The sequence below is a fragment of the Leguminivora glycinivorella genome, chromosome 20 (assembly GCF_023078275.1).
Source record: "Leguminivora glycinivorella isolate SPB_JAAS2020 chromosome 20, LegGlyc_1.1, whole genome shotgun sequence".
NCBI lineage: Eukaryota > Metazoa > Arthropoda > Insecta > Lepidoptera > Tortricidae > Leguminivora > Leguminivora glycinivorella.
The window spans coordinates 13,628,686-13,656,088 of record NC_062990.1 but is presented as its reverse complement, the minus strand read 5'-3'; the positions used below and the strand labels follow the sequence as shown (position 1 = coordinate 13,656,088).

Here is a 27,403-nt window from a genome sequence, read left to right as displayed (position 1 = left end):
GTCAGATGCAGAGAAAAGGAGACCCCGTGCTTTACAAATTTATATGCAAGGGGGTCTACTTTTCTCTGTGGCTGAGTGTACCAAGAAAGATTAATTTAATTTAAAAAAATATTGTCCTTACTGGCTTTTCTCTGACTCAGGAGTTGTCTTTTTAAGTTTTCTTGATTTAGTTTTTCCTTTGGTTGATTTAGTTGTTTTTCCGTTGCTTGAGATTTTTTTAGTAGTTTTGCCTTTGGGTGTAGTAGTTTTAGGTGTTTTCCCTTTGGTTGATTTTGCTTTAGTAGTTTTCCTTTTAGTTGTTGTTTTAGCAGTTTTTCTTTTAATTGTTGTTTTAGCAGTTTTTCTTTTAGTTGTTGTTTTAACAGTTTTTCTTTTGGTTGTTGTCTTAGCAGTTTTTCTTTTCGTAGTTTTCTGTTTGCGCTGCGGATTTTTAAACCTGTAAATAATACATTTAAGCACTAATCAAAATATATGTAAAAGTACATTTTCGTGAGTTTATTTTGACGAACAATACATATTATTTATTTATTAATAAAACGGAAAATCGCTTATCCATATAGAGGTATAATAATATCCATAGTAACATTATAAATGGGAAAGTGTGTGTGTCTGTTTGTGTGTCCGTTATTTACGGCAAATCGTAGCAACGAGTTGTTGAATCGCATAAAAACTTTCACCTCCCATTTGAGGGACTGGGTGGGTTATAAAGAAATAAAAATTAGCCTATGTACTCTCCATCCCTTCAACTATCTCCATTTAAAATTCGTCGCTCTGTTTTGCCGTGAATGGCGGACAAACAAACTTTCCCATTTATAATATTAATAATTAAGTATTAAGTTTCGATATAAGCAGGTATGGATTAGGACTAGATTTATCTTATAATGGTACTTACCGACTTATTTCCTGATTTTCCTCGTCTGCAGAGACAGGGTTAACGCCAAGAATGTGGCCTACGTTACCATATTGTAACATGCTCCTCGTATCAACACTTTCCAGAGCATCTGTTCTTGTAGAATTATCCTCTTCAGGCCTGTGAAAAAACCTTCCAGGAAATAAAAAGAATTACATAAAATACATACCTACATAAACACGCCCTGTAGGCCTAGAACATGATTGCCGCGAGAGTATGTCGCGGCGAGATAGATGGCACGTCTTTTCCTAACTGTATTAATGACATAAGGACGGGTAGTCTATCTCGCGGCGACATATCCTCGCGGCAATCATGTGTAACCCCGCTGTTATTTCATAAGTAGGTAAAACACATGAAATTGCTCAAATCCTTAGTTATTAAAGGTCTGAAAGAAAACGGAATTGTAATATATTTCAGTGACAGCTTGCTAGTCTATCAATGCTCTGCGTTTACTTCTGAGTAATACCTAATTACTCAGAAAGGTAAACGCCGAACAAGGTACAAATATTCTAAATTAAATTAATATTTTACTTACTGGTACAAAGGCGCGCACTGTAATGAAATATAAGGTATTTCGTAGTATTTTGCTATGGGTTATCAATGTTATAATTATTTCATAGAGAAGCTATATTTTAGACAAAGCACACAACTTAATGTTATTCAACATCCAATAAGGTAACGTGCTTAATCAATCTACTCTGGCACTTCTGACGCAGGTAATCTTTTCGAGGATTACCAAAGTAATGTTCTTATTTAGATTAACATGGATTTTCGAAAATTAACGCCTAGTTTCATAGAAAATATCACTATTTAAATATCTCAGTATAGACCTGAACACTAATAATAGTTGCCACCAGCACTGTCAAAACCAAAGACATATACATCGTCAAAATATTTTGTTAAAATTGTAGATCGATCCATTGGTTAAGATGTACAAATTACAACTGCCTATTTGGTTTTCAATTCTGTTTAAACTCGCTCAATCGTAGCAAATAGATTCTCTTCAAGATCGATTGAAGAATCGTTTGCTAGATATGTTTTAATTAAAATACTTCAAGGTAACTCCTGATTAAATTACGTATGTTTTATATAGACACTTGTGTATGTAACTATGCAGGATAATAGTATAAAATAAGAAAGTACGTCAAAAGAAGACATGAGTTAGAACCTATTTGAACCATCAACAATGTTATATTAAACTCTTGAACGAATTGTTTAAATAGAATCGACTTCCAAAAATACTTACTAATCTAATGAGCCTTTTTCAGAAAAAATTATTACACAAATTTCTTTAAAATTTTGAGTTTCTGTGTTCATTTCACTCAAGAATCGTTTGAACTTTAAAAGCTTTTATACATACCTACCTAAAATATACATCAAAAAAATTGTCCCAATATTATTTTTCCAAATCTAAATTTTTTTGCATGAAACTTGTTTTAACTTGCATGAACATCATAAAAACATATTACGGCATACATTTTATTATGTAAGAGTTGTAATAGTACATAACGATACAAGTAAGTACGATAAACTTCTATAAACGAATGTTGACAAATTGAGACACGAACGTAGAGTGAGTTTTAAATCGCCACGAGTTGCGAATTACTTATTCGCATTCGCACATACAACATAAATATAGCCATTTCAATATTTGACATAGTTATAAATCAAAACCTAACAAGTGATATGGCGCTGCATCGCCATTATTCTGTAGGTACTGTAAATGTACAAACGATTCTGAGTTAAATAAGCGCAAAAAATCAATATTGTGAAAACATGGGAGTAATGTAGCGTACTTTATTTTTGAAAAAAGCCATAATAAAAGTCAGAACTTTTAACATTTTTATTACTAATTTTCTTTATCTGTTCCACACAATATTCTCTGGGTGGAGTTAACATACACATTTTCTTCTTAATCGGAACACTCATCACTCTTGGAGATAGTAGCTCGCGCTCGTCAGAATTACTGTCCCAATATGCACCGCCGACTAATTTTTCGGCTTCTTCGTCAGGCATCTGTAAATTTATTTCATATTTTATTTCGCTCACATTAGAAAGAGACAAAAAGTAGCCTATGTCACTCTCAATCTCTTCAACTATCTCCACATAAAAAATCACGACAATTCGTCGCTCCGTTCTGCCGTGAAGAACGGACAAACAAACAGACACACACACTTTCTCTTTATAATATTAGTAAATATGCGATCAAATATATTGAAAGAGCATTCCTAGCACACAGTCTTAGCTCGTGTAGGTGAACGCGTAATATGCTTGTATGAGTGAAATATGACAGGTCGACTGTTCGCGTTTTTGACAGGCGGTAACTGTAAGGTAACCGAGAGGGGGTGGGCGGCACTTTCAGCGGGGAGCGGGAGTGACCATACTGTACGATAGTACTCTTTATTATACTGTGGTATGGATCTTTTGAGTTCGTTCAGAACACATTAGGAAGATGACGTCAAAAGGAGGTCTAAGCAATACAGTGTGTAAACCTTAAACAAGCAATAAATTGTATTGATTATACTATTTTTCACCTTAGATGAGTTTGGTGACTGACACTTCCAGAAATTCTGAATTACGCACACTATGTTCGCATTTTTTTTAATAATTTATTGTATTACAAAAAAATAATGAACAATAATTAAAAAACCGGCCAAGAGCGTGTCGGGCCACGCTCAGTGTAGGGTTCCGTAGTTTTCCGTATTTTTCTCAAAAACTACTAAACCTATCAAGTTCAAAACAATTTTCCTAGAAAGTCTTTATAAAGTTCAACTTTTGTGATTTTTTTCATATTTTTTAAACAGATGGTTCAAAAGTTAGAGGGGGGGACGCACTTTTTTTTCCTTTAGGAGCGATTATTTCCGAAAACATTGATATTATCAAAAAACGATCTTAGTAAACCCTTATTCATTTTTAAATACCTATCCAACAATATATCACACGTTGGGGTTGGAATGAAATAAAATATCAGCCCCCACTTTACATGTAGGGAAGGTACCCTAATAAAACATTTTTTTCTATTTTTTATTTTTGCACTTTGTTGGCGTGATTGATATACATATTGGTACTAAATTTCAGCTTTCTAGTGCTAACGGTTACTGAAATTATCCGCGGACGGACGGACGGGCGGACGGACAGACAGACATGGCGAAACTATAAGGGTTCCTAGTTGACTACGGAACCCTAAAAACTATACTTTTTTAATATATTGCATTATCAGTGCTTATTAAATAGATTCCATCAAATATGAGAGAAATACAATGTTACTTTTTCAAAAACAATGTATGAAACGCAACATCCATCCCTAGTATTTTCCGTTTCAAGCATTGTGTTATTTAAGAATAATATTATTTTTCTCTCATTTTTGATGAAATTTAGTTAAATAGACAGTTTTTATATATTTTTCTTTATTTTACGCAAAAAAAAAATCGAAAGAATATTTAGCGAACATAGTATGCGTAATTCAAAATTTATGGAAGTGTCACCGAACTCACCTAAGGTGAAGAATAGTATATTGAGTTAATGACATGCAAATTTTTTAATTACTAGCTCTTCTTCTTAATAACTATTTAATTATATTACGTCACTTAAAGAGGAGAATATGCTGCTAGTTGCAGAGAGGAAGATCCTACGGAAAATATTGGGCCCCAAACGAAGACCGGATGGAAGCTGGAGAATCTTTAGGAACAGTGAAAAAGAGCATATCTGGGTCGCCAGGCAGGAGGACTAACTTGCCGGACGCCCTAGGTATCGCTGGAGCGACATGGTGGAGGCGGATCTGTGCGAACTCCAAGTCAAAAATTGGCGAGAGGTAGCGCAGGACCGAGAAAAGTGGCGCTGTCTTGTATCGGAGGCCAAGTCTCATTTTGGGTCACTGAGCCATCGTTTTCGGTTAGCGCGATAGTTGAAGTATGTTCGTGAAGTAAAACTATGGAAACGAATTACATCCCGACGTTTTGAACACTGGAACGTTGGGTTATCCTGTGTGGTGACGGGTTAAGAATTTCACCACCCCCTTTGGGTGTCGTAGAAGGCGACTATGGGATATGGGTTAAATTGTGGCGTAGCCGAGAGGCTGGCAACCTGTCACTGCAATGTCACAGTTTCGTTTTCTTTCAACCCCTTATTTGCCAAGAGTGGCACTGAAGCTTTAGTAGTTTCATGTGTTCTGCCTACCCCTTTATGGGATACAGGCGTGATTGTATGTATGTTTTGAACACTTTGCAGCGTTCGTGATCTGGGGTGATGCGTGATGAGCAGGATCCCAGAATTTCCATATATTTGTTACATTTCTCTATCTAAGTGCCTTATAGACGCTTCTGGTAACCAAAGGGATACTTCGCTCAGCGGATCAGTGTGCATATCCGAATGCACAAACGCTCACGATAATATCACTTTCGTAGCTATCTATCTCTATCGCTCTTGCGTATTGGCGCGACAGAGCCAGACTACCTTTCGCGGCGTTTAGTTTTCGTTTCGCGTCGGAGAAATTCCATTCGGCTACGGCACCTGGGCCAAATTTTCTATTTATAAATTTTATTGTAAGTTTTAATCTAAGTGTTTATTGTATTATTTTCACTTTTGTTACCTTAATCCTGTACAAACTACATGGAAAATGGTAACACAATAAGAAAAACATTGTTTTCCTGTTAGGATCGAAAAAGTAAGTCATTTTTAGTAGAAAAAATATAAAATTATGTCAACAACTTAAAAACATGTAAGATGCATTGGGTAATTCCGAAAGTCGCATTAAAATCACCATTATTTCATATCAAGATTCCCCTTTCGAAATTAACCAAGCAATTCGGTCATTCGTTATTACCCTAACGGCTCAGCCACGACATTGGTCTAAGCGCGACAGCGGTGAGCGGCGGCCATACATTGGAGCGAGACACAGCGATGGGACTTTTCATTCGCATGTATGGTTGCCGCTCACCGCTGTCGCGCTTAGACCAATGTCGTGGCTGGGCCGTAATGCACCTTATAAAAAAACGCTTAAAACTAGTAATGTAGCGTTCATATTTTACCTCGACAGAACTGGAGTCTGATAGCGGTTTTGTCAAATCCTCTCTACTGACGTCGTCATAATATTCGTGAGCGATAACTTTTACAGCCTCGAACCCTTCAGATATCTAAAAGAAAAAAAAAAATGACATATTCATATTGTCCATTTTGTGAAAAAAAAATGTTGACGTATGTGCGTTCATTTTCCATTTGTGAAGTGTTAAATAAATTAAAAATAAATAAAATAAATATTATAGGACATTCTTACACAGCAGATTGACTGAGGCCCACGGTAAGCTCAAGAAGGCTTGTGTTGTGGGTACTCAGACAACGATATATATAATATATAAATACTTATATACATAGAAAACATCCATGACTCAGGAACAAATATCTGTACTCATTACACAAATAAATGCCCTTACCGGGATTCGAACCTTACCTCTTACCGCTAGGCCACCAGCGCTTTTCAAATAAATACTATGTACACATATTTAAAAATATTTTAAGCGGGCTACTCACGTTTTATTGATATAACGCTCGACATGATTCGCTCCATTTCCGTTTAGCCCGCAGTATGCGCCGCGCTCTGATGTGTAGAGGCGGGGTCGCTACTCTTAAAAAAGCTCCTCGGAAATGGAGCGACAGATGTCGAGCGTTATATCGACTTCATACGTGAGTAACCCGCTTAACATATTTTTAAATATGTCTGAGTTTCACGGGAGTTTAATACTAAAGAAATAAATAAATATTGGGGACACCTTACACAGATCAACTTAGCCCCAAACTAAGCAAAGCTTGTACTATGAGTGCTAGGCGACGATATAGATACTTAAATAGATAAATACGTACTTATATACATAGAAAACATCCATGACTCAGGAACAAATATCTGTGCTCATCACACAAATAAATGCCCTTACCGGGATTCGAACCCAGGACCGCGGCTTAGCAGGCAGCATACTATATAGGCAGTTTATATCTATACCTTACACACACTCACAGCTAAGAAACATATCAATAATCGTGTATAATACATGACAGCAGTCCTAAAACTCTATAACAGGAAGCCTAAGTATACTTATCTACTAGAACGCATGTAGTAATCGATTTCAAGCATAATGATAATAGACGCTTTGAAATGTCTTTTCCTTGAATTTTCTCGAATCTCTTGATAATTATAATGGCTCATGATTTAAAGTTTTATAAATGCTTCAAAATCTTTTCTTTTGAATTTTCATAATAATGACTTGATAATACGTATTTTAAAATTTGACTAAAGATTTAAATTAATATTTTGAATTCTAGCTGCTTTTTATTAGGTGGCCCATAGGCCATAATACATTATGCATATCTTACGGTTTCCCCGGTAGAATGGCTTAAACATAGACAGACAGACAAACAGATACACAGATGGACGTACGGAAACATATTTAGATGGACATAATAAGCAAACCGATTTACCATTTGGCTATAGATCCCCAAAAATTGATGATAATTTTATGAGATTTGCATACCTACTTCTCTAAAAATTAAAACCACGTAGCTACCTGAACTAATTTATCTTGGGAGTCAATTATGATACTCAATACTCATAGTCATCGCCTAAATTAATTTTACTATGAAAAAACATTGTCTTTTTTGTTGTCTTTAATGAGAAAATGAGAAACTGCCTTTCTTTTGCTGTACTTAGCGTTAGTTTTTCTTACAAACGTGTATTTATTTTGTAACATTTTACTAATAATATACGCGATTTACTAATATAATATAATATATGCTGGACACACAAGTGTAGTTTTCTGTTTGTGTGTATATAATTTTCTTAGGATATTTTTGTGTATTTGTTTTTTATTATTAATTTCTTTTTTTAATTTCACCATTTTGTCCTGTGTATGTGTGATGTACTGAATAAATGTCTTTTCTTTCTTTCTTTCTTTCTTTCTTTTTTTAAGCTGACTCTATCCAACGTTCTCATCTTCAATAAATATTATATTATTAACATTTCAGGTTACGTTCATGACTGTGACTTTTGGGTATCCCGGGGAACAGATTGAAGGTAAGAATTAATAATATATTAATAACTAGCTTTTACCCGCGGCTTCGCCCGCGTAATAAAAGTATTCTTATTGAAACGTTTACAAAAAATAAGATTTTCATTTGGATCCGTAGGTTTCTTTGTAGGTACAGATGTCCGCGATTATTTCGATTAAGGTAAAGCGGGGCAATTCTCGACTGGAGGGCCATTGTAACTGATCTATTTGCTGTACGGTCCGGTTTTGGCTGACTGTACTGTAACAGAACAAGCGTCTATGACGAGGAAATGGACTCGTTATTACATATAAAACTTACGGCGAATCAACTTTTCCTTGACCAACTTTTTGGTGCATATTTCCTTCGGGATTTCATTGAATATTTTAACAAATAATATCTTTGATGGTTAATCACATGTTTAGTTACGTCATCACTGATAAAATTCACTATTATTAAATGTAAAACAGGTTGGAAAAACGTATTTATCAACAAACTACGTTCACATGGACGAAATACTGACACTGACAGTTGTCAGCTGCGTAGCGTTCCAATATTATGTCTTGATTTCAATCACAGGTCATGAAAGTTGATAATGATTAGTAGTATACTTTCTGGATGTGTTTAATGTAGCATTTAGAAACAAAAATGATATTTTACTGCGTATTTGATCTACAAATCTAATTAAAACCCTTTAACAAAAAAATATCTGCATACCTATACTAACCGCAATACATAACTCTTCGTCGCTTAACTAGGTATCAATAAAATTATTCCTATATCACTTTGGAACACGTGCAGTCATGCAGATGTTACTATTGAGAAGCAAAAACGTACGTGCTGAGCTGTCTTGGACATTAATGCCTAAGGCGTACGACTTAGTAAACAAAACAGTTATGACCTTTTACTTATGAGTGTAATTTAGCGGCTATCCATTGTTATTTGTCGCCAGTCGCCCCTTTTGTCGCCAGTCGCCCCTTTTGTCGCCATATTTGTCGCCAGTCGCCCCTTTTGTTGCCATATTTGTCGCCAGTCGCCCATTTTGTCGCCAGTCGCCCCTTTTGTCGCCATATTTGTCGCCAGTCGCCCCTTTTGTCGCCATATTTGTCGCCAGTCGCCCCTTTTGTCGCCATAGTTGTCGCCAGTCGCCCCTTTTGTCGCCATATTTGTCGCCAGTCGCCCCTTTTGTCGCCAGTCGCCCTTTTTGTCGCCTGTCACTCTTTGAATCTATAAAAGGGTCGGAGCGAGCCGACGCGTGTCATTCTTACAATATCCACAAGACTAACAGTGTCTCTGGCTTTCGTGTGTTATACTGGTGAGTGAAGTTGTTCTGCTATTATTTCTCTGTTTGTTTTTACTTGGAAATTATTCTAAGTGATTGTAAACTTTGAAATTGTGTCTTTGTTTGATTGTGCGGGGACAATATCGTCGTACAGTTGAATTTAGACCTGTGGTGGAATTGCTTTACTGTCAGTTGTGGGGTTAATTTAGTGTTCTATTTATAGTGTAGTGTTACATTTAAATTGATGTGTATAGTGAAGTTTTCTGTGCTTTGTTTCATGAGTGCCGTCAAGCAATACAAAGACTGGGTCGATGTATGGCTGGTGCTTGGAGATAAGTCTGTGTTTGGTTTTGTAGGGAGTAATTCTTGCAAAACTAAGCTTAGATTATAGCACGTAAAGGAAACTTCATTCGTTTATTTAGTTGGTCAGTAAAATTGAATTTAGTAATTTTCCATGGGGTTATTTAGTGAAAGTTATAAGCCAGATCATTGTTTGTGACAGACTGTTGTCCGGCTAAGCGCTTTATACCTTGCGGCTGTTAAACATAAGGCGTTTAGGGGTCTTTTTGTTCCAAGTGGAGGGCTTGGGCGCTTTTATTTACTTACAAAAGCGTATTTTCTCACCGGTCTCAAAGAGTCCAACTGTTAGATGGAAGTGAGGACTTTCACGATTGACGAAAGACATTAGGAGTAATCCTTGCTCACTGAAGTCGGCAGTATTTGAGGCTGGGGTCCTATATATATTTATATTTATTTACTCGGTGCTCTGGTCCATGCTGGCTTTGGTCGCTGGGGATTTCGGTTGTGATCGATCCATATCTAAGTAAAGTCTGATCGCAGCTGGGTCTTCCACGTGGCTGGTACTGGTGTGTCCTAGAATACTGGATATATACACGGATAGGGCGATCTACTCTCTGCTACCCTAGCCCGCGGGCAAGAGCAGAGGGGGGGATCAGAACTCAAGCCTATAGGTTGCCTATCTCAGCTTCGCTGGCTGAACTGTACAGTTCTAGTAGGGATACACTTGTACATATTCTGAACACAAGATCTATGGTAAGTGAGGGTCTGTGTTTCAGATATGTTAGAGTAGGAAAAACAATAGGAGTAGGGTAGAGTCACACACTATTTCTATGAAAGTAGAGTTCTATTATAATTGGTCAACGTGTATTGTGGAGAAATAATTTAACTACTACTATTTATATGGTTTAAATGGACTTTAAATGTGGTGTTTACTATCTTAAAATATGTGGTAAAACTGGTAATTTATAAAATCTCTTATTACTTAATTTATTTGAGTGAAACTAATAATTGTGGTAGCAATTTCTGATTCTTCATGTAGCATCGAGCCAGTGAGTGTTGCTAACTAGTTTTTCAAGGTAAATTCTATCAAGTTGGTTAGGGAAACAAACTATACTTTGGAATAAAAAGCATAGGTTTGTTATAGGGCCCAGTGGCATGCGAGCGCCGTCCACTGATGACAAGTCAAAAGCTTCAAGGAGTTACTAGACTTATTTACTTCGTTCTCAGTGGTAGCAACTACTCGGAGCCTTGATGATACATTAGAAGGATCGAGAAGTTATGGTCTATTAGCAGTATTGGGGAACGGGGGGGTTTAGCTAGGGAAAAAGAAACAAAATAAAAGGGGGGGTTAGTTAGTAGATAGATAGCCCTTCTGGCTTGGCATAGGACTCTCAATAAAGCAGTTTGATTGAGATTAAGGATCCTATTCCGCAACGCAAGTTCGTACCCAAGCCAGGATCACTAATAGAGCGTAGCGGTTGTTTTCCAAAATAATTTTTAATATTTATTTCATGTATGTTTCACTCACTAACTTTTATTTTAAAATTTCTTCATTACGTCATTAATTTCCTCACATATAACTTTCTAGGCCTAAATCTGATAAAATACTCTTCTATAACACTATATTATTATGCTACAATAACCTTTATTCTTCTTTAAAATATAAATAAATAAAATTTTAAATATTAGTCAAAAATACAGCTGATACTCATTAAAGGATCTAGGTTATCGCGGTTCACGTCGAAGGGTTCTACTTATTCACGCTAGACGATCACAAGGCCAAATTTACGGGGTATATTTAAAGGGGGGTTAGCTATACTGTTGGTTAGTCAAGTAAGTAAGTAAATAGGTAAGGTGAGCGGAGGTTTAGTTACAGTACCTTACACATATTACTATTGCTTTAAAATAAATTCTTGCAATGATTGTAGAATTGTTACAAAGCGACCACAGCGTAGGTAGTAGGTACGAATATGTATGTATTTTACCTATTTAAATATTTATACTGGGGAAACTTCATACAACCCACATAGCCAGTATCTCGACGCTATGGTCGGTAGGGTAGAAAGTACTTCCTTGCATTATCGCTTACAATTTTTTCCATTTTGCTTATACTTATTGCAAACGTAAACATATAAAAGGCAAGCAAACAACGATCTTCTTACAGCACATTGAATGTAATAGTTATTACGGATGCAGGATACTCGCCGATGCCTACTTACTAATACCTTCCCACTGAGCCACCTGCATTTTATCCCCGTCCCCGTCCCCTATTTCTATCCCTATCCCTAACCCTATCCCGTCCCTGTCCCTGTCCCTGTCCCTGTCCCTGTCCCTGTCCCTGTCCCTGTCCCTGTCCCTGTCCCTGTCCCTGTCCCTGTCCCTGTCCCTGTCCCTGTCCCTGTCCCTGTCCCTGTCCCTGTCCCTGTCCCTGTCCCTGTCCCTGTCCCTGTCCCTGTCCCTGTCCCTGTCCCTGTCCCTGTCCCTGTCCCTGTCCCTGTCCCTGTCCCTGTCCCTGTCCCTGTCCCTGTCCCTGTCCCTGTCCCTGTCCCTGTCCCTGTCCCTGTCCCTGTCCCTGTCCCTGTCCCTGTCCCTGTCCCTGTCCCTGTCCCTGTCCCTGTCCCTGTCCCTGTCCCTGTCCCTGTCCCTGTCCCTGTCCCTGTCCCTGTCCCTGTCCCTGTCCCTGTCCCTGTCCCTGTCCCTGTCCCTGTCCCTGTCCCTGTCCCTGTCCCTGTCCCTGTCCCTGTCCCTGTCCCTGTCCCTGTCCCTGTCCCTGTCCCTGTCCCTGTCCCTGTCCCTGTCCCTGTCCCTGTCCCTGTCCCTGTCCCTGTCCCTGTCCCTGTCCCTGTCCCTGTCCCTGTCCCTGTCCCTGTCCCTGTCCCTGTCCCTGTCCCTGTCCCTGTCCCTGTCCCTGTCCCTGTCCCTGTCCCTGTCCCTGTCCCTGTCCCTGTCCCTGTCCCTGTCCCTGTCCCTGTCCCTGTCCCTGTCCCTGTCCCCTGTCCCTGTCCCTGTCCCTGTCCCTGTCCCTGTCCCTGTCCCTGTCCCTGTCCCTGTCCTTGCCCCTGTCAAATTATCATGCTAGGAGGTGAACTATAAAAATCCTTTCTTAGTGCTCCTCTAAGGAACTTCCGTGTTAATTTGAAATCTCTTGAACCAGAAGTAAAGATAAAAACTAAAGCTATACTTATGGCTATTTTGGATATTTTAACCTCATTGCACAACAACAGGGGAGAATATTTCTTTTCCACCTCATTAAATTTTAAAATCGTTGTATTTATCGTGATCAGCGACCCGATAAACCATAAAAACGATACCCATATTGTGCTTTTGACTTTACCCCTTTGCACCCCTTTAGGGGTCAAATTTCTTTAGAAATCCTCCTGTGAAGTTTCGAATAAAATAGTCAAACTAATCTTGTTTCCCCATACAAACTTTGAACCCCCATTTCACCCTTTTAAGAGGAGAATTTTGAAAAATCCTTTCTTAGTGCTCCTCTACGCCATATAAGGAACCTTTGTGCCAAATTTGAAATTTCTAGGACCAACAGTTTCGGCTGTGTGTTGATATGTCAATCAGTCAGTCAATATCTTCTTTTATATATTTAAACACCATTGCACCACAACAGGGGAGAAGGTATTTCACTTCCGCCTCGTTAGATTTTAAAAACGTTGCGTTTATCGTGATCAGCGACCCGATAAACCATAAAAACGATACCCATATTGATTTTTTGACTTTATCACCCCCTTTTCACCCTTTTAGGGGTTAAATTTTCAAAAAACCTGAAACACGTAGTCAGCCATATGTCTTAAGGAATCTTCCTGTGAAGTTTCGAATAAAATAGTCAAACTAATCTTGTTTCCCCATACAAACTTTGAACCCCCATTTGACCCCCTTAGGAAGTGAATTTTGGAAAATTCTTTCTTAGTGCTCCTCTACACTATATAAGGAACCTACTTGACAAATTTGACGTCTCTAGGACCAGCGGTTTCGGCTGTGCGTTGATATGTCGGTCAGTCAGTCAATATCCTCTTTTATATATTTTTTTGATATTTAAACCCCATTGCACCACTACAGGGGAGAAGGTATTTCACTTCCGCCTCGTTAGATTTTAAAAACGTTGTATTTATCGTGATCAGCGACCCGATAAACCATAAAAACGATACCCATATTGATTTTTTGACTTTATCACCCCCTTTTCACCCTTTTAGGGGTTAAATTTTCAAAAAACCTGAAACACGTATTCAGTCATATGTCTTAAGGAATCTTCCTGTGAAGTTTCGAATAAATTAGTCAAACTAATCTTGTTTCCCCATACAAACTTTGAACCCCCATTTGACCTCCTTAGGAGGTGAATTTTGGAAAATCCTTTCTTAGTGCTCCTCTACACTATATAGGGAACCTACGTGCCAAATTTGAAATCTCTAGGACCAGCGGTTTCGGCTGTGCGTTGATATGTCAGTCAGTCAGTCAGTCAGTCAGTCAGTCAGTCAGTCAGTCAGTCAGCTTCTTCTTTTATATATTTAGATAAATAGCAGGTAAATGGTTCTGTATTTTGTACATTTATATTCGTATTATAATCCCTGTCCTAGCGTAAGACTAGAAAGAAATAAAGAGAGTAATAGTAGGTACATAATTGAGATTTAAATCATGTATTAATTTTAAACCCAAAGTAAGTTTTTTGACTTCTTGTAACATAAAGGTACAGTGCGATTAAAATCAGTTGACGATTCGGCTTTTACCCTTCGGCTAATTTCGGGATCTCATAAGTGCGAGATAGAAGAGTGCAAGATACTAAAATATAATAATGATAAGTATTCAGACTAAAACAAAAATAATTTTACTTTGAATTTAATATTTCAGAGGCAGAAGAAGAAGCTTTGTACGCTTCAGATGAAAAAGATGCCATTACAGGAGAACCAGAAAAAGATGCTCATCTAAATGACTTGGTAGCAATGACAAATGTCACTAACAGTACAGTAGAAAGCAATAACACTTCACAAATGGGAAATGACACTGATAGTGATGAAATAGTCATAGAATATGAAGATGAGGAGGAAAATAAAACAACTGAGAAAACCATTAAATTGGACCCAATGACTCCTTATGGTATATACGAAGGAGATGATGAATATTTGGATACGACTACAATAAAAGTGGATCAAGCAAAAGTAGATAGACTGCGAGAAAAACAAAAGAATAATCGTAAAGGTAAACCTTAAGTTAAAATAAATATATTTAGTATTTAGTGCAATAAATTGCCTGATACCTCTCATTACGCACCAGTCACCTTACTTGGCTGGGGCGACAACCCAAAATGAGTTTTGGCCTTCAACACAAGAGAACGCCATTCTGCTCGGTCGTGAGCGGTATCGTACCAGGTTTCACCGCAGCCGAGCTCACTCTATCCGCCCAACGATATTTTGGGTGACCAGCAGGACGGCGTTCATTCGGTCTCCCCTTTCGACTGCCCGGTCTGTGTAAACAACCTAGCGCCGTCCCATTTTCGAAGCACCAAAGTTGGTACTGGTGCGGCTGCATCCTTGGCTGAAGACCTCAAACGTCGCAAGTATGTCACCCTTGGCAGTAGCTACATATTTGCGGCGATTGGGATCAAAACCCTGGGACCGTGGGGACTAGTGCGCGGTGCATCTATAAGGAGCTGTCTAAGCTCCTCATATTTAGATGCTCCTAGTGACCAGAGGGCTGGCCAATATTTTGCTCCGCGGATCAGCATCGCTATCGCGGCCATTCTTCTGAGTACCTACTGAAATAGGCTGAGAGCCTGGGAGTTGGGTGATGGAAACACTGTAGTCAGTTCTGGTGTATAGGTGTAATATCTTCAACCTATCTCCTAACACTCCCCCAATACTCAAGTACTGTTTCTTATATATACTTAATCTACGTGACAGAGGCAATCCCTTATCGTATGGAGAGGTGGTTTATCTGTATTCAATCACTACTACGTTGTCTACGTGATCAACGCGTAGGAATGTCTACTAGCCTATCACATACCTTACCAGGACCTAAGTCAAATGTTTTATTTGTGTTCATTCATAAAATTGCAGGATTTGTCGCCAAGTGCACATACACCAGATACGTGCGCATTCAAGACGAGTTTGGTTGTAAGATGTGCACGTGTCTCTATCAGAAGGCTATGATGATCTGTTTTCCCTTCGAGTGCAAGGACCGAGGGTTTTTGGTCCAAGAACTGGACCCGGTGACCTATAATGATTACGTTTTAGGAGTGCCTACGCATTTTAGCGGTGAGTAGATGCTTTTTTAACCCCCGACTCAAAACGACTGTCCGTCTGTCTGTCTGTCTGTGGCATCGTAGCTCCCGAACGGATGGACCGATTTAGATTTAGTTTTTTTTTGTCTGAAAGCTGAGTTAGTCGGGAGTGTTCTTATCTTAGCCATGTTTCATGAAAATCGGTCTACTTTGTCGCGGTCGGGGGTTTTTTCAAAATTTTAATTTTGTGGTTAGGTTATTTAATAAAGTTGCAACTAATTCTAATCTAATAAGTCTAACCAAGTCTTACCTTATCCTAACATAGTTATTAGAGAAATATGTATAGGCCGTTAACCAAATCTAGGCTAACTTGACTTTTAAAGAAAGCACGACATTCAAATTTCCTAGGGGACACGCGATGTAGGCTACATTTTAGTCTGTCTGTCTGTCTGTCTTTCTGTCTATGTGTATGCCTGTCTGTGGCATCGTAGCTCCTGAACGGATGAACCGATTTCGATTTACTTTTTTTTTTGTCTGAAAGCTGAGTTAGTCGAGAGTGTTCGTAGCCATGTTTCATGAAAATCGGTCTACTTTGTCGCGGTCGGGGGTTTTTTCAAAATTTTAATTTTGTGGCTAGGTTATTAAGTGTTTTATGGCTTGCTGATGATTCCACCAACGTCGGTTTAGAAAGGTACGCGCCTTATGAAGACAATTGGCTGATAATTTTACATTTTTCGACGCCTAGCCTTTTTTTAGTACCAAGAGTTGGTTGACCGTCTATAGATAATTATTCCAAATATTGGAATAAATCAAAAGTACGACATATTCTTGGTATTTTTTTCGCCGCGTGGTCTAGTAGCCAGGACGTTCGCTGAAGACCCGGTTTCGATTCTCGGCTTGGGCATAGGTGGATTTGAACACTTTTTCTTTGATTTATTTTCTACTATCTTAACTAGCTTCGCTCGCGTTAGAAAGAGACAAAATGTAGCCTATGTCACTCTCCATCCCTTCAACTATCTCGACTTAAAAAATCACGACAATTTGTAACTCCGTTTTGCCGTGAAAGACGGATAAACAAACAGACACACACACTTTCTCATTTATAATATTAGTATGGAATTCATTTTATATTATGTATGTATTTCTGTTTCAGAATACCCATGCGAACCAGGAAGGATGTACCAATCCACACCTGTGTGTGATTGTACGTGTGTTACAAAGGACATCATATCCTGTCCGGTTGCTTGCCCACTCGGCAAACCGCTTAACTAGTGTGCCAATAGATAACTCAGCTTGTGCCAATAGATAGCTCAACTTGTACAATACAATACAAATCCACTTTATTGCATAACCTCAGAAATGTACAAAGGAACACACACATTACAATAAATTTTATTACAGAGGTAAACAACAGGCGGCCTTTTCGCTAAAGAGTCTAAAGACCATTGTACCAAAAGACCACTCAAATTTCTAATAGATCGCTCTACTAGTGTGGCAAAAAACGTTTTGAATACTGTGTCAACTGAGTGGACAGTTTGAACACTTCCTTCGCATTTTTTAAGTTAATGCACCTTTCTTAATGAACAGTATAAATGAACTAGATTTATATAGAAGAAACAAGTTCATTTATTTGTATGGCGGCCGGGCGTGTCAGATTTTGTGCTGAAGTTGTTACATGCCTGTGATTTTAAATATGTCTCAAATATGAATACTCAAGGGAGAGTGTTCATATTTTTTTTTTGTTTTTGCAATCAAATATCACGTAACGAGGCATTTTTAATGTGTTTGTTGAGACGGACAACTCAGTGGATTTTACTGAGTTCATTTGACACGTTAAGTAGATACGTTTGCTTGATCTGTGGTAAATAGATGAACTTTAAAATTGTGTTTTATTTCCAAACCCTATTGCAATAGCAGAAGGTGCATTGCCGTCTGTGCAATACCCTTTAGATATTACCTAGGGTTGCAAATAGAAAATTTTCAGAATTATGAAGTCTCAAAGTACGCAGGTTCGAGTCCTGCCGGAGCACGGTGGGCTGGGTGGCTCGAAAAGAGGACATTCGCACTTTTTTCAAAAAATCATTTTTTGAAAAATGCTATCCGATAAAGAATTATATAGGGAACAATAAATGTGGTATACATTTTTTGTAGTAAACGAAAAAATTGAAAATGTGTCGACTTTTGACTGGACTAAAAAAAACAGCGCCTGTATAAAAAATCTGCTTATCGTTTCCTACTCTACACAAGTAGATAAACAATGTCTTGAGAGGTAGAAGGCGGGACCTCTAACTGTTTCTGAGAAACAAGATACCTATTTTTGGGTCCCATACAAAAAAAACACACTTTATTTTTTTCTGCTGTCAATATGCCTTATTTCGAAAAAATGTATACCACATTTATTGTTCCCTATATAATTCTCCATCGGATAGCACTTTTCATAAAATGATTTTCTGAAAAAGTGCGAATGTCCTCTTTTCGAGTTATTATCATGAGCCTTATCCTTGTGGATAAGACATCAGTCACTCTCACCTGACATACTTGCCAAAGCGTGCAGAAGTCTTATCCACGTGGATAAGTGTGCGGAGGTGTGAATCCATTTTTCCTTTAATTTAAAAAGATTCAATAATTTTCGCTCGCAGACGTTTCTGCATGATAAAAAACAAATTTAGTATGGGTTAGCACATCAATGTAAATTGAGACTCCAGTGCCTGTTAAGATCTATTCTTACGGGTAGATGATTGCTATAACGCCACCCTAAGGCGGTTGGGAATTGAAGGAAGGCATGGATAAATTCGCACACATCCAGCAGGCCTCCGTGGCGCAGTTGGAAGCGAGTTGGCCCCGGCAAGGCCATAGGTCGCAGGTTAGAGTCCTGTCTGAGTGTGAATTTTTCCTTTAATTTAAAAATATTGTTAGTTTAAATTAACTATGTTCGATTAAAATGAACTCAGTAACAATGTGAATGTACAAATATTTATATTTAATATGACATTATACTGTTGGACACTGACTTCGAAATTTTGTCATACGGCGACTCCTCCGATTTTAGAACCACGGTATGCGATAAAAAATCCTAAGCCCAACTATGACCCTAAAAACGTCAGCTGTCTGATGAAATAATATACTATACCTACCTACTCATAGTTGCACTCGTAGATGCGTCACTAAATTTTCATTTATCGCAAAAATTGAAGAATCCATCAATTTTATCAGACATCATTATTGCTTTGTAATCGATTTGTTTTACTCAACATCTTATTTCTGAATATTAAGAAAGTAAATTGTGCGCATTTAGACGGCCATCTTTTAGGATGAAATCTGTTATCATCTTTATTTTATCTCATGTAAGTTTTTTTTTGTTATAAAATATAAGGAAATGTCTAAAATGGACAAGGTAATGAAAGAAGCCTAAAACATTTGATTATCTCTGAATTTGCAAAAGCGATAGTTATTTGATGGAATGAAACTAAAAAATTGACCGTGAATTGACGTTTACGCACTAATGCAACAAATACCACCAAAAAAAAACCCAAATGCAACAAATACAAAAAATATTTATAAAAAAAAGTTTCATTTCAATTGAATTTTAACACAATTTTCTTTAAATATTTTACAAAGATTTATTCACGGGGTGGTTTGTGATAATATGGAAAATAATCACCTTGAATGTCTTAGAATTTAAAGAAATGTATTGTTTTATTATATTATTCATTTCAGGTATTATTGACTCTGGCATCTCCTCTTTTTGGGAAGAAAAATAACATTTTAAAAAAGAATGACGACGATTGGTTCTTTAACAAAGGTGCGTTTTGTTTTTATTCCACTTTTAAAACGCCTCACGTTCACGCCTCGTTTCATAAAACATCACTCGAGAATTCTCTACATTGTGTAATAGTCACATAAAACTAATATTTTTTACGTTTTTATTCCAGATTTCAGGGACGGTACAGAACACGATAATGACCGTAAATTCAGATTATTTATTAATAATTCGTTGAAATTAATTTTGTATAATATTTCTGTTTTACTTTTTCCTTGTTATATTAAGATCTTTAAAATGTTTTTTTTTTTATTTAAAAGAAAAAAATACAAGTTCTTTATTTTTATTTGTAATACTTAGACACTTCAATGACCATTAGTTTTTGACCTTTTTGGAACAGGTGACTTAGGTTAATATCACAAAAAAATACTTTAATTGTATGAAGAAAGAGAACAGCGCCCAAAGAGTGCTTACTAAAACTAAAGATTACATACAATTTCCGTGAGGTTTACCCTATCAAGTGAAGTAGGTATTCTAAAAAATTTTAACTCGTGGTAAATGATGATTTGATTGCAAATATAATCAGTATCAAACTCATGATAACGGTACTGAACTCACTCTGGGATTCGTTTAAATAATAAAAATATTTACAGCGGAAAGAGTATTCTTCAGAGAAAGCACAGTCCTTATACCGCATTCGAGGACAGAGCAACCGCACGATGAAACCACTTATCCAGATACACCACCGGACGGTAATATTCCTGTTGAAAGAACTTCTGTATCGTAAATCCTTATTTTAAAACACAAATACAAAAAAAAAAACACAAAAAAATATTCTTGCACCAAGAAACTCACATAAATAATTATGATCATCAGATAATTATGTCATACCTAATTAAATCACTGTTCTATTTTTTTATCTCAAGTTGCACGAAATAAATAATAAGATTAAATACTAGGTACTTATTTAAGTACTGATTATAAATTTCAGAATGTAAATAAGTAATTAGATTTAACAAAAAAGAATAAAATCATTACAATGCCAATTAGACGACAGGTCTAGCTCAGTCGGTAGTGACCCTGCCTGCTGAGCCGCGGTCCTGGGTTCGAATCCTGGTAAGGGCATTTATTTGTGTGATGAGCACTGATATTTGTTCCTGAGTCATGGATGTTTTTTATGCATATAAGTATGTATTTATCTATTTAAGTATGTATATCGTCTCTTAGCACTCATAGTACAAGCTTTGCTTAGTTTGGGGCTAAGTTGATCTGTGTAAGGTGTCCCCCAATATTAAAAAAAAAATTACTTCCACCTACTTACACATAAATAAATGACTAATCGCATGAAAACACTACTTCATCATTATCATCGTCGTCCTTGCATTGTCCCAGCACTTGCCATGGCTCATTCAATTCAAGCACAAAGAAAATTTTACAGATTTTACGGAGGAACCTGAATCCACTACGGAAGATGGACCAGATTTTACTATAGAACCGGATCATTATGATACACAGTCACCCACAGAACCAGACGATGATAGCACCGAGTCACCTACAGAACCGAATGATGATACAGAATCGCCTATTGATCCAGATTATGATAATACTGAGTCACCTCTAGAACCCGATGATGCAACGAGAGTACCAGACAATGGTCCCTCTACAGAACCTGATTATAATTCAGAACTGCCACCTGATGATGGTAATACTGAGGCACCGGTTCCAGATTATAATGACATTACTGAACCAGAATATTATACTGTAGAATCAAGAACAGAGTACCCTGGACAATTGACTGAAGAACCTGATACAGCAACAGAGGAACCTACAACACCGGATAATGATGAAGATATTGAAGTTCCTAATGCATATTATGAGAAACGCAAAAGTAAGTAAGACAGTCGTCACCTTTGCGCGACGCAATATGACTCAATGTCGGCTGCTCGCGTGCGGTCCGTTTGTTAATGTAGGTAGGAATTATGAAAGACGGCATTTTGTGACCATCAGAGCAGTGAGCCTTCTGTACTTGTACTATTATATATAAGATTACTACTATCGGCCCGCCCCGGCTACGCACGGGGATTATCATAAAGTGGTTATAGTAAGTTATCCGTAAATGACAATTAGACATGCCATCGCGGACTCTTTTAGTAGACCTATTAGAGAGACAAAATTTCGCCATACATTGTTTGGATTGGGTAGGTATAGCTTAAACAGTATGGGCAGTGTTTTCGTTTAAAGCTCTCAGCCAGCGGGATTTTATCCAATTCGATTAACAAATGTCGTCATGTTTAAACCAATTCAAACAAAATCTCAGCAAACGAAGTATTTATACCTAAACCTTCCTCAAAATTAATCTATTCATAGGTAAAAACCGCGTGAAAATCCGTTTAGTAGTAACGGCAAAACGGAGCGACAAATTGACTTGATTTTTTGAATGGAGATAGTTAAAGGGATGGAGAGTGACATAGGCTACTTTTTGTCTCTTTTTAACGCGAGAGATGCCGCGGGCAAATGCTAGTTGTTTTATAAGGTGTAGAAAAGAGATGTCTAATGTAGTTTGTGCCTACTGTCTGGCCTGACACGACTTAATTTATATTTTTTTGAAATTTTCAGACCAGGCCTTAAGCTGTAAAGGCAATGAACATGCAACATTGAAGCTGGATGAACTTGGCAATCCAGACTGCCAATTATGTACATGCAACGGTGCAGGAATCTTATTCTGTTCTCGCATACCTTGCTCAGACGATGGTGTGGAGACTGGACAGCATCATGAACAATTGTTGCAAGAAACCGATAAAACTTTGAGTCTGATTCTGCGCGGTGAGTTGAAAACTAAACTTGACGACTGGTCTGGCGTAGTTGGTAGTGATCCTGCCTGCTAAGCCGCGGTCCCGAGTTCTAATCCCGGTAAGGGCATTTATTTGTGTGATGAGCACAGATATTTGTTCCTGAGTCTATGTAAGTATGTATTTATCTATATACTCGTGTATATCGTCGCCTAGCACCCATAGTACACGCTTTGCTTAGTTTGGAGCTAGGTTGATCTGTGTAACGTGTCCCCCAAGATTTATTATTTATATTATTTATTTTGTTTTCAAATTTTGTAAAACAGAAATTCGGGAAATGTATTTCGTTATTATCCCTACGCACCAGTACTGTTGTGTGAGATATTTAAGTAATTTAATTTATCAATTGAAGCGCTAGTCTTTATAATGTTCCTAAACGTTACACAATATAACGTACTTGTTTGCTGATATATATTTTAAGCTTTTAAGATTTTCTAGATGTCATCGTTGTTGTTAGGATGGTAGTTTTTATCCTTTATTCCGTTCCGTTCTTACAAATCTGCAAATGCAAAGGTACCGCATGACGCGATAGATGATGAAAATCCAAACATGCGGCCATTTATGTAGTAGTTTCCAAAGCTTAATTTTAGCATGTCAAGAAGTACTAGGCTTACCAGATTACCTGCTAGCCAACGTCACAAAAGGTTACGCTTCGTAAGCGTATCGTAGCTATTCTTATCGTTCTTCTGTATTGGCGCAACGGACAGCATTTCTATCGACATCTAGCGTCAACAATGCCACTTTGGCTAGGCCGGCTAGCGTTGTCAATAGCCTGGTCCACACAGAGCGAGGCACGCTGCAAGGCAATGTACTCGCGCCGCAAATGTTAAATGTAGACGTGCCAAGGCTGAAGCAGTGAGCGCGCTCGGCCGACCAACAACACATTGCCTCGCGGCGTGCTTCGTTATGTTGTGGACTTGATCCGATATAATTTTAACACATAATATTGTTGTACAGAATACGCGACCGACTGCAAACCAGGAACAAAAGTGCAAACCAAGCATTGTACTTGCTCCTGCGTCCTTCGAAGCGTCATGTCGTGCCCTAAAGACTGTTTCTCACACACAGAGGACGCCACTATACACATAGAAGAAAGCTATGAGAAAGTGGAACAGGAAGATTATGAATATAATTCTAACAGTTCGAACCATAGTTCATCAGATATAATTACGAATACATAGTAGTTCGAATCCTAATTCATCGGATATCTGAGCACAATTTGAGGTATTAAATTTGTTTGTGTACCTAAGCCGTTTTTAATTTTACTATCTTGATCCTAAAATTACATTTTCAATATATTTTTTTTTTGGTTTAGATTTTTTTTGTAAATAAAAAGCTCACATTTGATCTTCTGACCTTCCAACCCGAACGGTAACCAGGCCTTATTAGGATTAGTCCGGTTTCCTCACGATGTTTCTACTACTATTAAACAAAAGTACAGTTAGAATTTAGTCGCGTAAAAAATCAAGAAAATTCATTTTCAAGAAAAAAAGATTAGATTAGATTAGATTAGATTATATTTATTTCTTGATGAAAATTACATGTTATTTTAACTTAAAAATAGCACCAATTCACAAAAAGATCGTCACAACATAATAATAAGAAAATAATTGATACAAACAATAATAATCATCAAATTAAAAAGTAAACCAATAATAATATGTCATAATAAAGCAATAAAATAAAAAATAAAATTACATTAGTAATGTCCAAAAAACAAATGTTTGTATATAGTACTAGGGCTTCCTAGTGAATATAATGTCAAACGTCATAAGTGCTAAAAACAATGTCAAAAATCAAAGATAATAATAATAATATAAAAAAAGCTATTTTATCAATGTCCATTAATATTTGTACATTTCAGTGTACTCTTTAACTGAGTACAGTGGTGTCGATAGTAAAAGTTCTTTTAATTGGTGACTAAATATGTCGTCGGAGGTTACATTTCTGATACTGGCGGGTAGGCGTTCATAAAGTGATGGACCTATTACTCGCGGGTTCTTGTCGAGAAGCGCTAGTCGGCGCGGCACGGGCAGTAATCGCCCCGTTTGACGGGTTATTCCGCCAAGCATATTTGACCGTTTGAATTTATGAATATGTTTTCGCGTAAACATTATAATTTCGTACACGTAAAGCGAGTAATAGGTCATCATATTGAATTTTTGAAGAGCTCTCTGCACGAGTGCCTCGGATTCACACCAGCCAATATCCGTACAGCCCGTTTTTGCATCAAAAATACTCGGTCTGAATCTGTTGAGTTTCCATACAAAATTATGCCGTATTGCATCAGTGAAAAGAAGTACGCGTAGTATATTTGTTTTAGAGCGTCATTTGAGACAATTGGTTTCAGTTTGCGCAGAGCAAATAAAGCACTGCCCAAACTTCCACACAAATTGTCTACGTGGTCTTTCCACTTCAGCTTGGCGTCAATTGTGAATCCGAGGAACCTGCATGACTCGCAGCGTGGTATCGGACTCTGTACCAGTGGAATGTGTGTGGTGTTTCCAGCTGAGAACAGCATTATGTTCGACTTTGTAGTGTTTAAGACAAGGCCGTTTGACGAGAACCACTCGTGTAGTTGGTGGTAAGCGTTTGAGATATTTTGCTCGAGTTGTGTATACGTGTGAGCAGTTACTACCACGGTGGTATCATCAGCAAACAACACTGTCATACCTTCGGTAACAGAGGTAGGGAGGTCATTTATAAATATCAAAAACAGGGTGTTTCCGAGCGCAGATCCTTGTGGGATACCTAGTTTGAGTACTCCTGCCTTGGATCTAATGTTTTCAATGGAGCCTGATATCTCCATTTTGACCTCTACCGTCTGCCTTCTATTTTCAAGGAACGATGCAAATAAATCATGAACTTTATTTTTTATTCCGTAATGCCCTATCTTTTCCAGAATCAGTTCATGACTTATTACATCGAACGCTTTCGATAGATCGCAGAATACCCCTGCTACCTTCTCCTTTGCATCTAAAGCGGTTGAAATGCAATCGTATATTTGATATGCCGCTGTTGTTGTAGATCTACTTTTTCTATACGCGTATTGTCTGTCCGTCAGTAGGTTATTTGTCTCGAGATGATGCATTAAAGTATTAGATATAATTTGTTCTATAATTTTAGATATATTAGGTACAATGGTGATGGGCCTGTAGTTGTCGACTGAACATTTTTCCCCTTTACCTTTATATACTGGACATACACGAGTGCATTTCAACACGTCAGGGTATACTCCACAAGTGAACATGGTGTTTATAAGATGTACTAGCAACCCTGCAACGATTGGCCAAACACACTCGAGTATGTCCAGAGATATGTCGTAAAAGTCCAAGGTCGTGTTTTTTCATCATGGACCGTAACACACGGTTGAGGTCTGTCAGAGTAATTTTAGGTAGGACTAATTCAGGTACGTTTGTGTTGTGTAATTGTTGTTGTACGTGATGTACAGAGTCCGATTTATTAATATTTAATTTAAACTTCGAAGCTACTGTGAGAAAGTGTTGGTTTAAGTGTTCTGGTACTTCCTGAGTTGGTATATTTTTTCCGTTGTCATCCTTTAGGGACATGGTATGTTGCGCTTGTTTTGTGGATGCTTCCTGGTTAACGACACGCCACATTTCTTTCGACGGATTTTTGCTATTGACAATGCGATTTGCATAATAATCTCGTCGTGTTGTCAAGGTCTCGGATTTTATACGATCAGCTTGATAGCTGATGCGTTCCGTTAGGGTTTCCAGTTCCGGGTATTGACGTTTCATTTCAGTTAAACCGTTATAATCTAAAATGTGTTTCGCGAGGGTTTCATTAAGCCATGGGACCGACTTATTTTTCTTTAACAAAATATTTTTGATTGGGAAATGTACATCAATATAATACTTTAAAACGTTAAATAATTTATTAAATTTATTGTCAATAGAAATAATGTCGTCAAAAATAAAATTCCAATTGTAATTTTCAATGTCAATATAAAACAATAATAAGGATTGGTCAGTATATAGCCTCTTTTTGATGTGAGTGTTTGGCTTGATTTTTTGTCTCACCTCATCTACGGGCAAAGTAAACACCTGAGCGCTGTGGTCGCTGATGGGGGTGTCGAGCGGCGCGGCCGCGACGCCCCTCCACCCGCGCGCCACCAGCCCGCAGTCGATGCTACTTGCACTGTGCGCGGTCACACGGGTCGGAAACTCAACACAGTTTCTACACATGTAGCTTTGAAGGATCTCATCTACTCGCCGTTTAGAAATGTTATCCGATAAAAAATCGACATTATGATCTCCGACCAAAATGAACTTTTTATCCTCATTTGTAAGTTTATCTAATAATAAATCTAAGTTATTTAAATACATGTCAAAATCACCATTTCCAGTGCGATATAAAACAATAATAATCAAATTTAAATTACATATTTCAATTGCAGTGAATTCAAAATGAAACTCGATAGCTAATGTCTGTAGGTCATTTCGCGGCCGATATTCAACATCGCCCCGTGTGTACAGCGCGACGCCGCCGTGTGCTATGTTTTTACGACAGTAGCTGTTTGCGAGCCGATAGTCACATAACCTAACTCGCTCGATTTCGTAGTTTTTGCACCATGTCTCACTACAAGCTAGTACATCGGGCTTTTCTGAGTTTAATAATAAGTCTAGTAACCCGGATTTGCCGCATATTGACCTTACATTTTGGTGGATGACTTTAAAACGTGAAGATTGTGCTAGCGTGGCGGGCGGTCGCCGCTGGTCACTAGGTAGTTTTTTGGCTTAACCGTGTTGAAGTGCCTGATGGACACGCCAGCCGGCCAGTGCTTGTGACTACGTACTACACCTACTTTATTCGCCGCCACATCAATTTTGAAGGACGAGTAATGACCTCTCGTGACCTTCAGCTGTTCACACCTATCTACCTGGACTCCGATGCTGGTTTGGATGTGATTAACGACGTCGTCGCAGCTGGTTTCCTCGTTCAGGTTGAAGATGTGCAGGCTAACGGACCGCGGCGAAGCCGCTCGCAACCCACCGTGAGGCTTCACCGAAGCCATGACCGT

The 27,403-nt window shown here is 38.0% G+C and overlaps 2 protein-coding genes and 1 long non-coding RNA gene across 3 annotated transcripts; 2 read left to right on the top strand and 1 right to left on the bottom strand.

Moving 5' to 3' along the window:
• Window positions 1-2,739: 2,739 nt before the first annotated feature.
• Window positions 2,740-6,958, bottom strand: LOC125237169. The gene is made up of 3 exons (XR_007178300.1): window positions 6,903-6,958; window positions 5,938-6,042; window positions 2,740-2,926 (listed from the first exon to the last, which is right to left on the bottom strand). It is a non-coding gene; the product is annotated as an uncharacterized LOC125237169 (long non-coding RNA).
• Window positions 6,959-7,488: 530 nt separating this feature from the next.
• On the top strand, window positions 7,489-17,727 carry LOC125237168. Its single transcript, XM_048144153.1, has 5 exons — window positions 7,489-7,608; window positions 7,922-7,970; window positions 14,382-14,729; window positions 15,587-15,784; window positions 16,904-17,727. The coding sequence occupies exons 1-5, from the start codon at window positions 7,576-7,578 to the stop codon at window positions 17,020-17,022; spliced, it is 747 nt and encodes a 248-aa protein (XP_048000110.1). The 5' UTR covers window positions 7,489-7,575; the 3' UTR covers window positions 17,023-17,727.
• A 1,408-nt stretch (window positions 17,728-19,135) lies between these two features.
• On the top strand, window positions 19,136-23,608 carry LOC125236947 (germ cell nuclear acidic protein-like). Its single transcript, XM_048143866.1, has 6 exons — window positions 19,136-19,144; window positions 19,468-19,552; window positions 20,164-20,262; window positions 20,949-21,398; window positions 22,127-22,333; window positions 23,317-23,608. Exons 1-6 carry the CDS (start codon window positions 19,136-19,138, stop codon window positions 23,538-23,540), a joined length of 1,074 nt encoding a protein of 357 aa, XP_047999823.1. The 3' UTR covers window positions 23,541-23,608.
• Window positions 23,609-27,403: the final 3,795 nt, after the last annotated feature.

Excerpts from the sequence above, each read along its gene's own strand:
- LOC125236947 (XM_048143866.1), top strand. Across the intron at positions 19,553-20,163 it reads CGATTGGTTCTTTAACAAAG|CGGAAAGAGTATTCTTCAGA; the intron begins GTGCGTTTTGTT and ends AAATATTTACAG. Across the intron at positions 21,399-22,126 it reads ATATTATGAGAAACGCAAAA|ACCAGGCCTTAAGCTGTAAA; the intron begins GTAAGTAAGACA and ends TGAAATTTTCAG.
- LOC125237168 (XM_048144153.1), top strand. The coding sequence starts at position 7,576 with ATGAGAAACTGCCTTTCTTTTGCTGTACTTAGC. Across the intron at positions 7,609-7,921 it reads TTTCTTTTGCTGTACTTAGC|GTTACGTTCATGACTGTGAC; the intron begins GTTAGTTTTTCT and ends TTAACATTTCAG. Across the intron at positions 7,971-14,381 it reads TCCCGGGGAACAGATTGAAG|AGGCAGAAGAAGAAGCTTTG; the intron begins GTAAGAATTAAT and ends TTAATATTTCAG.